The sequence below is a fragment of the Artemia franciscana genome, chromosome 19 (assembly GCF_032884065.1).
Source record: "Artemia franciscana chromosome 19, ASM3288406v1, whole genome shotgun sequence".
Classification (NCBI taxonomy): Eukaryota; Metazoa; Arthropoda; class Branchiopoda; order Anostraca; family Artemiidae; genus Artemia; species Artemia franciscana.
The window spans coordinates 13,555,528-13,573,921 of NC_088881.1; the positions used below are offsets into that span (position 1 = coordinate 13,555,528).

Sequence of the window (18,394 nt, forward strand, 5' to 3'; positions counted from 1 at the left end):
AATATTGCTTGCGGGAGATTTCAGGCAAACATTACCTATAATACCTAGATCAACTCCTGCAGACGAAATGAATGCTTGCCTGAAAAATTCTAATTTATGGGCACACGTAAAAATATTAAAATCAACTACAAATATGCGTGTCCGATTGCAAAACGATGACTCTGGTCAAACATTTTCAGATCAATTGCTGGCAATTGGAAACGGAAAGCTCCCAGTAGTGGGAAAGCCAAGAATGTTGTATATTCGCAATTTTTACGTAGTTTGAAACACATATATAAATCTATCTATATTCACAGGTGGGACACAGGGACACAACTACAATGGCGCGTAACTAATATGGCGCGTAACAACTTACGCGCGCGGGGGGGCTTGGGGGGGCGCGAAGCGCCCCACCAACAAGGTGTTGGGGTGGCGCGAAGCGCCACCCCAACAGCTAGTATATATATATATATATATATATATATATATATATATATATATATATATATATATATATACATATATATATATATATATATATATATATATATATATATATATATATATATATATATATATGATAATCTGCCTATTCCCACTTTTGTGATCTTCTCACCTTCTGAAACCCCAACAATCGGGGAGGTAGTCTCGGCTACTTTAGTCTCGAAAGTTAATGAACTCTCAGTGCTCCAATCAGGCCCTCTGCTCTCGCTGTGGATCATGTGATCACACCTTTAACAGTGCCTCTCCGTGTTCGAAAAAATGTTCCGTCTAGAATGTAAAGTTGCCGGCCATATACAGTGTAAAGTGTCCCAATCACAGCAGTCAACTAGCAAAGCCCAAGGTATGATATGGATCTGTCTACTACTGCGCAAACTGTATTTTCGTGGAATATTAATGGTGAACTTTCAGTCAAACCTCCTGTGATAAAAACTGTGGTTTCCTGTGGTTTGCTTTCAAACTGTTAGTTACTCTGCTTGTAAGAACATTTTTTGGCGAGTCATAGTTTAGGCCTTCTGAAAATTGACAATAATTTTGCAAGCTAGTCGGTGCCCGCTAAATGATCCGCTTCCAGTGGCCACCCCTCGGATGGTATTGCGGGGTTTGTTAGGACTTCGTGCCGGTCGTGTATTTTTTATCCATATGACTTTTTTCTTGCTGTCCGTGTAGAAGAGTATGTTATTGTAAATGTTTATTTCCCTACAGATTACCGCAAGGACTGATCGAAATTTTTATTCATTTCCATGTGTGAGAAACTAGGGTTTTCTTTTTCTCCTTTATTTTTCAGTTTTTTTTCATTTTTTTAGTTTTTTTCTTTTTCAGTTTTTAGTTTTTTTGGTTTTTTATTAGTTTTTTTTGTAGTTTTTGCCTTTTTTTGGTTTTTTTAGTTTTTTTCTTTTTTAGTTTTTTACCTTTTTTTAGTTTTTTTTAGTTTTTTAACTTTTTTAGTTTTTTTTGTAGTTTTTAACTTTTTTAGTTTTTTTTCTTCTTTTGTATTAATGCTAAAGCCAAGGTTCGAACCTGGAACCTCTCGGAGCTAGAACCTGGAACATAACGCTTTACCAACTCAGCTACTTCGGCTTGAATACATTTACCTTTTTTAGTTTTTTTTATTTTTAGTTTTTTTTTAGTTTTCTTTTTCTCCTTTCTTTTTCAGTTTTTTTCCTTTTTTTAGTTTTTTTTCTTTTTCAGTTTTTAGTTTTTTTAGTTTTTTTATTAGTTTTTAGTTTTTTTTATTTTTAGTTTTTTTTAGTTTTTTCTTTTTTAGTTCTTAGTTCTTTACCTTTTTTAGTTTTTTTTAGTTTTTTAGCTTTTTTAGTTTTTTTTAGTATTTTCTTTTTAGTTTTTTTTATTCCCTGTGATGCTAAAGCCAAGGTTCGAACCTGGAATCTCTCGGACCTAGAACCTGGAACATAACGCTTTACCAACTCAGCTCCTTCGGCTTGAATACATTCGTTTTTGAAATGGTATATGATGAAATAATTCAGACGTCATATGCAGACAGACAGACAGACACACAAACAAACAACTTATTTTTATATATATAGATAGATTATTATTTCATTGGAGTCTATTTTATCTACTGATCTACTTAATTAATTTAGTCTATTCAATCTATTAGTCTATTTAGTTTTGTTTTCTATAGTTCTTATTTTATTTATATTATCTTTTCTTCTCCTTTTTGCTCTTCTCTCTGTGAGTGACTATTTAATCTTTTTTGGTTTTCTTTTTTTTCTGAGTAAGTTACTCGTTACTTTCTCCCTTCTTTACAGGCCAAAGAGCCTTTGGGGGAATAATAAAATGTAATATTGTATATGTTTCGTGATGACTGAATCTTATCTTATCATAGCTTTCAGTTATAGTATTTATCTTAGTACTTTTTAGGGTACTTAAAATCTATTTGAATATTTTTAAAATATCATGTTTATTTTAAAATACCTTGAGTATTTAAATACCACCTAAGTCTTTCAATGTGGAAAAACTTTTGAATGAGTTAAAAAAGTTTTTTGAATCGACGCTATGGATTCCTTAGCTCTGACTAAAATGTCGTCTTTAGCTGATGGATTTCATAACACATAGCGTTGTTAGCTGAAAATTTAGAAGTCACGAAATCTTCAAATTTGTTTCAAAACATCGATTTAAGTGGTCTCAAATTCCCTGTGATACATGATGGAAGACCAAGAAGGATCAGCGGCATCGATAGGAGAGAAACCGATTTCGGCCCCCCTCCAAACACTTTTGATTAACTTTTTAGTCTGTTTACTAGGTCTTTAGCAATTTACGCCCCTGCTGTTCTCACGTTCGTAGGTTACTTATATTCATAGGAACTAATGGAGCTTAATATAAGAAGCTTATATATGCTTAAAGAAGCTTATATTCAATTTCTACCAAGGTTCTGAAGTAAATCTATAAATTTCATAGGTTTCGTGTACATCGAGTCACAAATCATTAGAGGTTTTGAACTTCAGAGTTAAACCCCAGAAAAAACAAAGAACCATTTTGACCATATGCTGAGTAAACGAAGAATCATCTTCTATGATGACTCTTCATGATTCATACGAAGAATCATCATCTATGCTATCAGATGCTGAATATAAGTTCTAGCAACATGCATACTGTAAAGAACGCATGTCGAGATAACCTAACTGTCACAAAGGCCCTAAACACTTACAAACGGCGATCTTTACTTACTTTGAAAAACAGGTGAACAGTAATGTTTTCCAAGGCTAAGCAAATGTTTTAGCAGGCTGATAAAGAATTTTACCTACGCATCTAAACTTAACACAAACCAGTGAATATAAGAAATAAAATATAAACTAAAAGAGAGAACCTGTGATAGTGTCAGCTTAGCCAATATAGATGATACGTGAAAATCCATGAGCCAGCCATACTCAATTGTTTCTTCGTCGATACGGCGCCCTTCGTCGCTAAATAAGGCATGTCCTCTAAACTGGAAGCCATCGACAATGACAAACCCATCTTTCAAATGAGCATCTGCTGCTAACCGATCAATTGGGTCAGAGCATGACATGAGGATAGGTGACAGTAGAACCTGGGCAAAAAATTACTTTATTTCTTTATGTTGAGGTATTCTTAGGCGTTTGTGAATTCTCAACCAATTTGATATAATCTACTTTTGATATTCTCAACAGACATACTTAATTTTTCCACGGTAAATATAGAAATAGTCATATTAGAAGTATTAATTCTCATATTAAAAGTATTAATTTCATAAAGCTTCAAAATTCGAAAGATTTAAATAGGGGCATCAGGAATTGGGACCATTACATTAAGGTGAATAATAAGTTACAAAATGGTGACTACAGCGATGTTGGAGATGATCATTATTGTTCCGCTTGAAAACAATCCACCTGATATTCAAATGAAATAGCTCTTAAATAAATTTTGAATCTAATACACATAATAATTAAGCTTTTTACAGGGTCCTGTGGTGGCGCAGTGGATTTGACCTTAGCTTGGTAATACGGGAACCAGAGATTGAATCATGCTGCAGAAATGCACTGCAGGGCCGACGCAGGGACCATAGTGGTCAAGAAGGGTCGTTAATTCTTAAATAAATAATAATAATAATAAGCTTTTCACAGGCGAAATTAATAAAGCCACGATTTTGACTTTTGTTGTTTAATTTTGTTTTCAGAGCGCTTCATTGACTTTTAGCTTTGATATTAATATTGATAATGATGATATTAATATTTGATATAATTCTTCAAAGATATAAATTAATGCAAGCCAAAAAATCAATGCAGTTTGAATTAATGTATGAATAAATACAATTCGTATAATTTCAAATACTTAGCATTAATGCAGTTTAAGTTAACTATAAAAATTAATACAACTAAGAAAGTTTTTCTATTAAGTTCCATCTCCATTAACTAATTTCTTAGGCCAATTTGACTGACCATGTATTAATATGCTCTTCAGCATATTCTCCATGCTCAACATACATGTAAATAATTATCAGAAAATATCTTCTTTTTTCAACGGACGATGTTTCAAATTCAAACAACAAAGCAGCTCTTTCCTTTATGGGGTGTCACCTTTTCTTATCTAGTCTGTGTTTCTTATGTAGACAAGAGCTAAGAGCTCATATGGCACTTGTGACGAGGCATGAAGAGCTAAGAGCCAAGAGATCATATGGTATGAGCTCTAACAAAATTCTATGAATCAATAGATTGATTTAAAAGGAAAATAAGAGGCTTAATGCCGGTCAGGATTTAAAATAAGAGCTCTGAGTCACGATGTCCTTCTAAATATCAAAATTCATTAAGATCCGATCACCCACTCGTATGTTATAAATACCTAATTTTTTCTAATTTTTCCTCTCCCTTTAGCCCCCCATATGGTCGAATCTGTGAAAACGACTTTATCAAGTCAATTTGTGCAGCTCCCTGACACGCCAACCAATTTTCATCGTCCTAGCACGTCCAGAAGCAACAAACTCACCAAATCACTGAACCCCTCCCCCAACTCCCCCAAAGAGAGCGAATCCAGTACGGTTCCGTCAATCACGTATCAAGGACATTTCCTTATTCTTTCCACCAAGCTTCATCCAAATTCCTCCACTCAAAGTGTTTTACAAGATTTCCCCCTCCCACTCCCCCCAATGTCAAAAGATCTGGTCGAGATTTGAAATAAGAGCTCTGAGACATGAATTCTTTCTAAATACAAAATTTCATTAAGATCACATCACCTACTCGTAAGATTAAAATACCCCAATTTTCACGTTTTCAAAGAATTCCGGTTCCCCCCTCCAATCTCCCCAATGTCACATGATCTGGTCGGAATTTAAAATTAGAGCTTTAAAGCACAAGATCCTTCTAAATATCAAATTTCATTAAGATCTGGTCACCCTTTCGTAAGTTACAAATACCTCAATTTTCAAAATTACCCCCCCCCCCCCCAACTCCACCAAAGAGAGCAGATCCGGTCCGGTATTGTCAGTCACGTATATTAGACAGGTTTTTATTCTTCTCATCCAGTTTAATCCTGATCTCACCGCTTTAAGTATTTTCAAAGATTTCCGGTACACCCCAACGCCCCTCCCCCAATTACGCTGGATCCGGTTGAGATTTAAAATAAGAGATCTGAGCTACGAGGTTCTTCTAAATATGAAATTTCATTAAGATCCGATCACTCCTTCGTAAGTTTAAAATAAGTCATTTTTTCTAATTTTTCAGAACTACCCTCCTCCCCCCCCCCAATAGAGCGGATCCGTTCCAATTATGTAAATCACGTATCTAAGACTTCTGTTTATTTTTCCCACCAAGTTTCATCCTGATCCCTCCAATCTAAGTGTTTTCCATCATTTTAGGTTCCCCCACCCCAAACTCCCTCAAATGTCACCAGATCCGGTCGGGACTTAAAATAAGACCTTTGAGACACGATATCCTTCTAAATATCAAATTTCATTGAGATCCGATCACCCGTTCGTAAGTTAAAAATACCTCATTTTTTCTAATTTTTCAGAATTAACCCCCCCCCCAACTACCCCAAAGAGAACGGATCCGTTCCGTTTATGTCAATCATGTATCTAGGACTTGTGTTTATTTTTCCCACCAAGTTTCATCCCGATCCCTCCACTCTAAGTGTTTTCCAAGTTTTAGGTTTCCCCCTCCAAACTCCCCCCAATGTCACCAGATCCGGTCGGGATTTAAAATAAGAGCTCTGAGACACGATATCTTTCTAAATATCAAGTTTCATTGAGATCCGATCACCCGTTCCTAAGTTAAAAATACCTCATTTTTTCTAATTTTTCAGAATTAACACCCCCCCCCCCAACTACCGGTTATGTCAATCATGTATCTAGGACTTGTGCTTACTTTTTCTACCAAGTTTCATCCCGATCTCTCCACTCTAAGTGTTTTCCTAGTTTTAGGTTCCCCCTTCCACCCCCCCCCCCAATGTCACCAGATCTAGTCAGGATTTGAAATAAGAGCTCTGAGACACGATATCCTTCTAAATATCAAATTTCATTGAGATCCGATCACCCGTTCGTAAGTTAAAAATATCTCATTTTTTTAGTTTTTCAGAATTAACCCCCCCCCCCCAAACTACCCCAAAAAGAACAGAACCGGTCCAGTTAGGTCAATCACGTATCTTAGACAGGTGTTTATTCTTCCCATCCAGTTTCATCCTGATCTCACCGTTTTAAGTATTTTCTAAGATTTCCGGTTCACCCCAACTGCCCCCCCCCAATTACGCTGGATCCGGTTGAGATTTAAAATAAGAGATATGAGTTACGAGGTCCTTCTAAATATGCAGTTTCATGAAGATCCGATCACTCCTTCGTAAGTTAATTCGAATTTTTCAGAATTAACTCCCCCCCCCCCCAATAGAGCGGATCCGTTCCAAATAAGTAAATCATGTATCTAAGACTTCTGCTTATTTTCCCCACCAAGTTTCATCCTGATTCCTCCAATCTAAGCGTTTTCCATCATTTTAGGTTCACCCACCCCAAACTTCCCCCAATGTCACCAGATCCGGCCGGGACTTAAAATAAGAGCTTTGAGACACGATATCCTTCTCAATATCAAATTTCATTGAGATCCGATCACCCGTTCGTAAGTTAAAAATACCTGATTTTTTTTTAGTTTTTCACAATTACCCCCCCCCCCCTCCAACTACCCCAAAAAGAGCAGATCCAGTCCGATTATGTCAGTCATGTATCATAGACATGTTTCTATTCTTCCATCCAGTTTCATCCTGATCTCACCGCTTTAAGTATTTTCTAAGATTTCTGGTCCCCCCCCCCCCCCCAACTGCTCCTCCCCAATTACACTGGATCCGGTTGAGATTTAAAATAAGAGATATGAGTTACGAGGTCCTTCTAAATATGAAGTTTCATGAAGATCCGATCACTCCTTCGTAAGTTAAAAATACGTCATTTTTTCTATTTTTCCAGAATTAACCCCCCCCCCCCAAAAAAAAAGAGCGGATCCGTTTCAATTATGTAAATCACGTATATAAGACTTCTGCTTATTTTTCCCACCAAGTTTCATCCCAATCCCTCCAATCTAAGCGTTTTCCATCATTTTAGGTTCCTCAGCCCAAGGTCCCCCCAATATCACCAGATCCGGTCTTATTAGGGTCTTATTAGGGACTTATTAGAGCTTTGAGACACGATATCCTTCTAAATATCAAATTTTATTGAGATCCGATCACCCGTTCGTAAGTAAAAAATACTTCATTTTTTCTAATTTTTCAGAATTAACCCCCCCCCCCCAACTACCCCAAAGAGAGCGGATCCGTTCCGGTTATGTCAATCATGTATCTAGGACTTATGCTTATTTTTCCCACCAAGTTTCATCCCGATCCTTCCACTCTAAGTGTTTCCAAGTTTTAGGTTTCCCCCTCCAAACCCCCCCCCCCCAACTGCACCAGATCTGGTCGAGATTTAAAATAAGAGCTCTGAGACACGATATCCTTCTAAATATCAAATTTCATTGAGATCCGATCACCCGTTCGTAAGTTAAAAATACCTCATTTTTTTATTTTTCAGAATTATCCCCCCCCAACTACCCCAAAGAGAGCGGATCCGTTCCGGTTATGTAAATTATGTATCTAGGACCTGTGCTTATTTTTCCCACCAAGTTTCATCCCGATCCCTCCACTCTAAGTGTTTTCCAAGATTTTAGGTTTCCCCCTCCCAACTCCCCCCTCCAATATCACCAGATCCAGTCGGGATTCAAATTAACAGCTCTGAGAAACGATATCCTTCAAAACATCAAATTTCATTAAGATCTGATCAACCGTTCGTAAGCTAAAGTACTTCAATTTTTCTATTGTTGTCGAATTAACGGGCCCCCAACTCCCTCCCCCCAGATGGTCGAATCGGGAAAACGACTATTTCTAATTTAATCTGGTCCGGTCCCTGATACGGGACCGGATTTCATCGTCCTAGCTTACCTGGAAGTGCCTAAAGTAGCAAAACCGGGACCGACAGACCGACAGAATTTGCGATTGCTATATGTCACTTGGTTAATACCAAGTGCCATAAAAACGATCCTGATACTTGAACTAGTTTTTGCAACAAGCATAGATGGGAGCATATCAGGGCTGATTAGGTAACACTTCAAATGAAATTACGTGAAAGAATATGTGAGAAATGTAACTTGATATTTTGGTATTTGGTAACAATTTGATTAGCCTCAAACACATGATGTTACGTTATACCAGGGTGTTCAATATGTTGGTATTGATGTTCTATCTTTTTGGCATGATCTAGTTTCCTAGAGAAAAAAAAATTATCCTGGGATGCAGTCGAATATAAAGTATATCTTATGAACACAGTTTCTTAGCGAATTGTGCAAAATATTGATTAATATTTATTTTAACATAAATTATTTATATATATAAATATTTATATAAATTGATAAAATTTATATGATTTTTAATAATTAATAAATCATACTTTAATATTGCACGTTGAGCTGCAAAGATAGCCTTCACACACCACACCACCCACGACCTACAAGATAGATACCTTGAACTAGACGATTATTAAAAAGATTTAAGAAGATTAAGAAGAACTGATCTAGAAAATTTAGTGCGGTTTAAGTGGGTTTATAACCACATGATGGAGGACATATTTTAGAATCATTCTATATAGAAGAAACATTTTATGGAGGAAGACTCCTTTTTGCCTAAAGGAAACGAAAAAGGGTAGTAAAAAAAAATGTTTGCCTAAAGCAAACTATGAAGGTAGGAAAATTAAACTTAAGAAAGGATTTTTTTCGACTAGCTCTTTTCGGCTCTTTACGTTTTATCCAGGCTTAAGATACCTTTGGGTCTTGAAATTAGGTAGCTGCTACCCATGTTTACATCTAAAGGGGGACCAGCTCGGGTACCAATTGGATGATTTTACTAAGAAATTTTATGCTGTTTTCTCGTTGATAGATTCCTAGGCGAGAAACCAAATCTTTCGGAATCAGTTTCTTTTTCTCAGTCCTCATTAGAAATTTCGTCCCTTTCTTTTTTTAAGTAAATAATTTTATAAATTATCAACAGTAAATACAGAAATGAAAAACATTTGCCACGATTTCTTCAGGTGAACACACTTACATATTCATGTTCTAGATTATATCGGCACCCATAAGGATGGAAAAAACTAACGAGGCAAATCCGTCATCAGTCCAATGAGGAGTTACTCGAACCTTGATATGAACGACCAGTCTTTTATAAATCACGGCAATAAATACTAAAGATAAAACACTAAACATAGACAATGAATAACAAACATAAACAGTACCAAAGATTAAGAAAGGATTCATATTATAAAGTCAAAACATATTGTTGATGTTCTTGTAATTCCAATGATCGCATTATATCATTGAGATCATTATATCTGAGAAATATGATATCTCAAATATCTGAAATGTTGCCAAGTCTAGCTTCCCGATTTTCTCTCAAATTTCTCAGGCTTGCCCCCAGCTTTTAGAAATTTGCCTTTCAAAGGGTTCTTAGTGGACTTAAAGATCATTATGTTCGGTTCTTGGGTATTTTGCTTGATGAAAATCTCTCCTTCGGGAATCACATTAGTCAAATTAAAATAAAGATATATAGGAGTCTTGGAATTCTTAGAAAGCTTAAATATGTTTTCCCTGTGTGAGTTTTAAAAAAATTATTTTACAGTTTAATTCAATCTTCCGTTACTTTTTGCCCCACTGTATGGATGTCAACATTTTCTCTGTTTCTAATACAACTCTCTAAGGTATATGGTAAACCAAGGAGCCTTATCATTGATACAAATAGTTTTATTAACAAGCCATGACTTGATTTACATGCACTTTGTATTACTTCATGTCTGTCATTTTTTGTTATTTTTTTTTAATTACACGGTGATTTTGCAGTGGCCCTTAAAATTAGACCTTCTTTAATCTCTGACCCTTCTGCATATCATCTTTGTAATTATGGTTCCATTCAGTTCATCAATGAGATCCAATTTCAACTCACTGACTGCTTGTCATTGTGCCTGGAATACCTTACCTGAGTTGGCTAGAAGGTGTCATTCGTTTGGTACCTTTAAAATGATTGTAAAACAGTTTCTGATCTCTGTCTAATTCATTCAACTTTCTTTTTGGGTGTTTTATCTTTATTCTATTATTACTATTTCTTTAACACCCACGCACGGATGACATCTCTAGTCTTAGTTGGAATTTAGGGTTGGTTTGACAAAGGAATTTGCACTGGCTGCGTTTTCAGAGAACGCGAGACTACGTTTCAGCCACGAATGAGTTTTTGACTTTGTGTTTTTTTTTTTGGCTATGTTTTCGTGTCTTTCTCTCTACATTACCAACCATAGAGCTTTGCAAAAGGGGCGGGGGGGGGGGGGGTATTAGATGTTGATTTTTTCTGCTGACTATTAATATTGTATGTATATTTGTTGTTGTACGTTTCATTTTGTTGATATAAATCTTATCCTAATCTCCTGGCTTACATGACCCTACTAGTCGGAAATAATCAAACAAGAGAGATAACTAAATTGAAATTTGTAAACAGAATCATTTCCCTGGTCCATCACAGATCAGGAATGTACATCAGAATCTCCGTTAATAGTAGCTCATATAGCTCATCTGAAACTAGCCATGCATTAAATGAAGAAAAAAATAAGAATTAAGTATATTATCAAACAAAGATGGGCTATTATATATTAAATAAAGTATTATAAATATCAAAAGGTAAAATCCCGAGGAATTACTTTAAAAGTGAAAATGAAAGTGAGAAAGTGAGAATAATTCCTCCTTGTTTTTTTACCTTTGGTTATCTGTATTATGGAAAGGCAGTGTGGTCTTCGTCATTATAAGAAAGAAGCATTTAAAATCAAAGTTTCTACATCAATAAAATATTGAAGTAACAAATACAGCACTAAATAAAAATAACTTAGTTAAAAACAAGTTAAAAAAGATACAAATTAAATTCTAAATGTACCTGAAGTTTTGTGTCTGAGTAAGACTTGTCCATCTCAAAAGCAAGCTGCTCAACAAAAATTACTGGACAAGTCTGGCCAGTTCTGCAAGCAGTCACTAAATGAGCTTCTATGTCATGCATGATCAGTGACACAGAAACTTTGAGAGGGCGATACAAACGAACATCCATTTCTGGGTCTGGCTCAAGAGCTTCATTCACCTTTGCTTTATCTGCCGCTGGGTCCATATCTGTAATGTGTTCATCTTCTCCAAAGATATTGTCCTCAAAAAAAGAAAAATTATTTGATAGGTGGTGTATAGCACACAAAAACTTTCCGTTTCACGCGAGGCTCCTCCTTAAATAGCAAATTGTGCCATGAAAATACAATTTCAAAAATCATTCTTGAAACTCTAGATATGTCTACTGGATTATATATGCACAAGATACCAAAATTATCTTGAAAGTACGCCTTGAAAATCAAGCATTTCCTGTGTGACTTTAATTAGGTAGATGTTAGTTGGGTTTACGAAATAATAAAAATATAGATCTGTAAAGGAGCCTCGCTCTTCTTCTCAGACCGTTGGGGGTACCTTCAAAATTTCAATCGGTAGCCCCAATGAAGTTATAAATACTGAAATACAAAGCATAGGATACTGCCTCGGACTCCTCGTCTCTTTAAGGATGTATAGAGCTTTCGGACTAAGGCGGTCCTAATAGTGCACTTCTTGTTTTGACTCTATTTTTTGGAGTTATGGGTTATTACACTTCTTAATATTGGAGGTTATCGTCTCTTATTAGGTTGCTAGCTACCGCTCCAACCCGGATAGTAGTGAATCTTTTTGAGCGACTCTACCTCATATATCCCAAAACAAGCCCTAGATAGCCTGAGTGCATCCCCATGTTTGGATCTCCTTATGCTTAAACTGCGTGATTGAAGGCATTTAAACAGAAACTGTCTATTGATTAGTATCTCTGCAACAAGTTTTTTTAACATAGAAGCCTGTTTTTGCTAGAGATTAGGGTAAGAAGTGAATTAGCATTCTACAACTAAACAGCCCTAAATCATACCTCCAGCCAAAGTAATTTTTGCTGTTAATACACCAAAGATTTTTATTCAGAGGAAACAGAACTTAAAAATGAAAATTATTTTGTAAAAAAAATACATATACTTGATCATACTTATTAATTTATTTTACACTTTATTCGTAATTTTTTATGACAAACAAAAACATAAAGTTAAATACACATCGTCTACATTAAAGCACAAACGACACTCTAGCATTTTCGGGTTAAAGTGGTCAATTCCCCTCTCTTACTCATGCTAATCTCAGTTCGTTTTGAGTTAGGCTTGATTATTTTTCATTTTAGTTTCTGCTCGTTTTAGGTTTTATTTGTTCTTCCATAGTAATTACTATTTGTTTTAATTTTGACATTTTATAAGATCTTATTTCTAACTTCACTGAAAATAAAATCTTATTTTTAAGATCTATTCGTTTTGAGTTTTAATGCCGCTCTTGAATATTGTAACGATTTTTTCTCTGTAAGCGCGTTTTTGTTAGTTAATAATTCGAAATGGAAAGAACATGCTTTTCGTGAGAACAAATTTACCCTATTTGACCACTTTTCAGGTAAAACATTAATATTTTTATATTAAAAAGTAATTTTATTGTTCCAGTATTGTAAAATTATCGGAGCCATTATGTCAAGGGCAGTTCTCTTTTTTCTTTGTATAACCCATTAAAAAATTTAACACAACTTGGGTAAGACTACCCAATATAACCACATACTGTCATATTATTTTAATCGTATCACAGGTTGTTTTATCCTGGTTCATCCTTTCTTGCAGGGGACCGTCTTGAGGATAATGCGGTACTAGTCCATTATTCAGAACACACCCAAGAAGTGAAGTTAGGTTTTATTCAAAAGAAATACCAAAATATGATAAAAATATAATGCTTTATTACAAAATTATGGGAACTACAGCAGAATATTATAGAAATCAGGCCACAGACAATGCTTTATATTAAATACCTAACCTAATCAAACCAAAATACCAACCTTTACAGGGCTATAATAAGAGAAACATTGAGATGGCTACCACACGTTCTCTAGCTGAAGGATGGCATGCTGCCAAACATTGTCGCTGTTGGCTAGCCATCAAGGCTCAAACAAAAACCAGGTCGTCCCCAAACGGGGTGGGAGGAGTTCGTAAGAAAAGGATCAAGAGAAATTGTAACTTCTAGGGAGTATGCAAAGAGAGGAGCTTTGAAACGATTGAGATGTAGGGGGGTGCATAGCTGTGTTGGCCACTCCAAAGGTGGCCACTTCCACCACTCCAGCAGATCCCAAAGAGCCTTAGAGAGAAGTAGTAGCGACGATCAGGTAATTTTACAACCTTTCAGTGAGATATTTCAAGTAGTTTAAATGGCTGTTTTCCAAAAGTAAATCAACCACCGCCCTTCCGACTTTTGCCACCGTTTGTCAAGACAACATCAAACAGTTCGTAGAAACAAACTGTAGTAAGGAGCGACCCGGCTCAAAAGTAAACGAAACTCTAAAAGACGGAATTTTGATACTAATAGATGCATGAAAAAAAATAGATTTTTATACTGATTTTAAATATATAAGTTTCATCAAATTTAGTCTTACCCATCAAAAGTTACGACCATGAGAAAATTTGCCTTGTTTTGGAAAATAGGGGAAAACACCTCCTAAAAGTGATAGGATCTTAGCGTATAGTGATGGGAAGTTTCCATTGTTTTAAAAATAGATCTATGAAAAAGAATCAAACTTTAGCGTAAAGAGCGAGGCGTTGAGGAGGGAGCAGACCCTTTCCTACACAGAGTAATTTCTGTTCGTTTTAAGTTTTAATGTCGCTCCTTACTCTCAGTAAAAAAAAACTTGTTTTTTTATTTAATTTCATACAGAAAAACAGTGCGGTCACAAAGCCTACAAGGAGAGACACCCTCCATTGAGCACTTCAAGAGCAGCTTTGTAAGACGCTACACCTCCATTTGGAATAGTCTTCTGAAGAATATTATCCCTGATAACCAGTCTGTTGATGCCTTTAAGCAGAAGTCTGATAGATGTAACTCTAGGGAACAAATATATTTGATGCTTGAGTAAACAGTTACGCAGGCGTCAACTTTGTAGATGAGAGCAACAGCCATTGGCACAATAATTAGAACTAAGTCCACAGTCCACAAAACAAATATGTAAAATTAAAGAAGAAGGGGCATGTCAACATATATTAAAAGCAAAATTATACCAGTTTATTAGCGAGAGCCACAGAAAAATTATTGCCATATCATCAGCCGATTCACATATTTATTCACTCAGAATGATCACCTATGTATTTAGTCACAGAAAAAATGGTTTTGCTTTTTTCCTGTTTCAATTCTTAATCCGCTTTTCCAAAGTGTTTGTAAAGTGGTCCATAAATAAACTCTTATTACTATAATTATGACTTCCAGTTTTGATTTGGAATCACCAATGAAATGGTGAAATGATTCATCATCTGGTGAAATGGTGTCCTGAATGTTTTGGTACTTGCTTATGAGCTTAGACATGAACAATAACCTTAAACGTGTTTTTAAATGGGCAGGGTCCAATTTGCTGCAAAAGAAAATTATTTACTGGTCCATGACGAAGAAGCCATTGGTGATTATTTGGTACCAATCCTTATTTTAAGAGAATATCCTTGTAAATATAAAACCTTGAGAGTCAATCAAGTGCTTTGAAACTGATATCTAAAGCATTTAAAAAGAAAGAGAGGATTGTGTCTGATAGAATTCTGAAATACTCAAGCCCGGAGATCCAAAAGCCTCATTTAAAAAAAAAAATATTTTGGTATTTCATGGTATTTTCAAAAATCTAGTTATTTCAATTAAGTGCCGGCTTGTTTATATACTTGTCCGAGCCTCATCTTGTTGTTCCATTCCATTCATTATTTTAGGAATTAATAAAACAATGTTTTGAAGATATCGATTATTCCAAGTAATTGTAAAACCATTTGATGCAGACGGGGCTATAAATTTTGAGATGCTTGTAGTTACTAATTTTTTCGGTAAAAACTATTCTGTATTGCTATATTAAATAAAAAAAAAACAAGTTTTTTTAACTGAAAGTAAGGAGCGACATTAAAACTTAAAACAAAAAGAAATTACTTCGTATATGAAAGGGGCTGCTTCCTCATCAACGCCCCACTCTTTACGCTAAAGTTTGACTCTTTCTCTCAACTCTTCTTTTTAAAACAGTAAAAAACTTTAGCGTAAAGAGCGGGGCGTTGATGAGGAAGCAGCCCCTTTCATATACGAAGTAATTTCTGTTCGTTTTAAGTTTTAATGTCGTTCCTTACTTTCAGCTAAAAAAAACTTGTTTTTTTTTATTTCTGAACGTTTTTGAATCAATGCATGTTTTGATTTTGGCCCTCCGCAGAGGAATAATTAAAACGAAATTTGCATATTTTTTTTTTTTTGGCCAAATGGCTTTCTCATAATTTTGATCGAATCCTTTTGAGAAAAAAAGAGCGGGGGAGGAAGCCTAGTTGCCCTCCGATTTTTTGGTTAATTAAAAAGGCAACTAGAACTTTTAATTTTTTACGAATCTTTTTATTAGTAAAAGATATACGTAACTTATAAATTAGCTTACGTAAAGAACTTTTGTATTCTCGTGTTTTTATTACATATATGAGGGGGTTCGTCCCCTCGTCATTACCTCGCTCTTTACACTAAAGCTTAAATTTTGTCCCAATTTATTAAGAATGACCCCTGAATCATAAAAGCCGTAGAATAAATAGTTGAAATTACTAAAAATACTTTAGCGTAAAGAGCGAGGTATTAGGAGGGGGTGAGCCCCTCATATGGGTAATAATTTCTGTTCGTTTTAAGTTTTAACGCTGCTCCTTACTTCCAGCTGAAAAAAAAATTCATATCTATTTTTTCATTGTTTTTTTTTAAATAATGCTAGTAAATCCTTCGCTCCCTTCATGGAAATTTTCTTCCCCCATGACAAATTCCTCGATGGAAAGTTCCCAGCATATCCCCCTCTTCTCAACCCCTCCCCCAACCAAAAAATCTTTCTGAAAACGCCTGTACACTTCCCTATAACCATTACTATATGTAAGCACTGGTCAAAGTTTGTAACTTGTAGCCCCTCCTACGGGGACTGTGGGGGAGTAAGTCGTCCCCAAAGACATAGTTATAAGGTTTTTCGACTACGCTGAATAAAATGGCTATCTCAGAATTTTGATCTGGTGACTTTGGGAAAATAATTAGCGTGGGAGGGGGCCTAGTTGCCCTCCAATTTTTTGGTCACTTAAAAAGGGCACTAGAACTTTTCATTTCCGTTAGAATGAGCCCTCTCGCAACATTCTAGGACAACTGGGTCGATACGATCACCCCTGGAAAAAAACAACAAACAAACAAACAAACAAATAAACACGCATCCGTGATCTGCCTTCTGGCAAAATTCTGGCAAAATTCCACATTTTCATAGATAGGAGCGTGAAACTTCTACCGTAGGGTTCTCAGATACGCTGAATCTGATGGTGTGATTTTCGTTAAGATTCTATGACTTTTAGGTGGTGTTTCCCCCTATTTTCCAAAATAACGCAATTTTTCTCAGGGTCGTAACTTTTGATGGGTAAGACTAAACTTGATGAAATTTATATATTTAAATTCAGCATTAAAATGCGATTCTTTTGATGTAGCTATTGGTATCAAAATTCCATTTTTTAGAGTTTTGGTTACTATTGAGCCGGGCCGCTCCTTACTACAGTTCGTTACCACGAACTGTTTGATTATTGTTATTTGTTACTCATTCAACGCTGCAAAAAATTAATATGACCTATATAACAATAAATATCTTTTCTTCAGTCTACCATAAGAAAAGAAGACAAAGTGGTGGAGTGAAAAATTCTAACAAGGAAAAATAAAAACATCTTACTTTTAAGCGAACAAGTGCCAACAATAACGTTCCTGTAAATCTGATAATAGACGGACCAATTTCCAACTCAACATAAATGGAGTCTGGCTCAAGAAGACTCGGCTCAACATTGTTTTGATGGCGCACTAGCTTTCCTCCTTGGTTTTTGTCTGGTGCTCGTATAGGAGTCAAAAGAACGAATTCTCGCTCTGGGGTAGACATTAGGGACAAGGCTGGTGGTCCTGGAGGAGACATTGGGTGGTAATTGAAGTCAAATTTGAGTGCAATTATTGGCACAGACCAGCAATGAAGCCATCCTTCGCTTAACTTAATATACCGTTGATATCTATAATGCAGTGTTATTAGGAAGAATAAAAAAAGACGACACACTAATCTAGACCTCAAGCTCAAACCTATGAGGAGGGGTTACCCAGTTTAAAACTTTTCCCTCTCAAAATTTGGAAATGCTCGGACATTTTTGTGTTGATGGGCCCACGGCACAAATCATCAGATAAATGTCTTGTTTCTCCTATATATAGACTGCTTTCATCCGTCCTTTAAATGTTTTAGTTTTTCAAGCTTAAATATAAGCAAGAAAATACATTGGCTTACAAATTTAATATTCCTGTACGAGTTATCATACTACTTGACTTAATTTTCTTTATCTATTTTACTTTCTAGATGTTGAAAAACTGACTTTTACACGGTCGTTGTTTAATTCTTCTTCCTGATTGGTTGGCGTCCCCACTAATGTGGGAGAGAGGCGACTTTACTTTTTGTGTTTTTATATGTTTTAAAATTAGTTAAAGAAAATTTCTAGTCCGAGGTCATGTAATTCAACGTTCAAGTTCACGTTCAAATTTGTGTTGGTCTAACACTTTGGTGAATAAAAGTGATTTTTGTTTTCTAAGCCCACTTTTGGTTATCTTCTAACCCGGGTAGGAAAGGAGTTTTAAGCGAGTTGTTAGTATCTGTTGAGAGATGACACCTATATTTACACCACCGTGGTATATATGTGTCCCCTCCTCAGACATATAATTTGTACGTTCGTGAACAAATTACT

The 18,394-nt window shown here is 35.6% G+C and overlaps 1 protein-coding gene across 3 annotated transcripts in view; it reads right to left on the reverse strand.

The window, feature by feature from the left end:
* The window catches only part of LOC136039305 (bridge-like lipid transfer protein family member 1), a 279,590-nt gene that overhangs the window by 216,872 nt on the left and 44,324 nt on the right, over positions 1-18,394 (reverse strand). For all 3 annotated transcript variants that reach the window (XM_065722912.1, XM_065722913.1, XM_065722911.1), the window contains exons 11-13: positions 17,353-17,677; positions 11,428-11,688; positions 3,311-3,532 (exon numbers count right to left, since the gene is read on the reverse strand). In XM_065722912.1, coding sequence (XP_065578984.1) covers positions 3,311-3,532; positions 11,428-11,688; positions 17,353-17,677 — 808 coding nt within the window. The remainder of the gene's footprint in view (positions 1-3,310; positions 3,533-11,427; positions 11,689-17,352; positions 17,678-18,394) is intronic.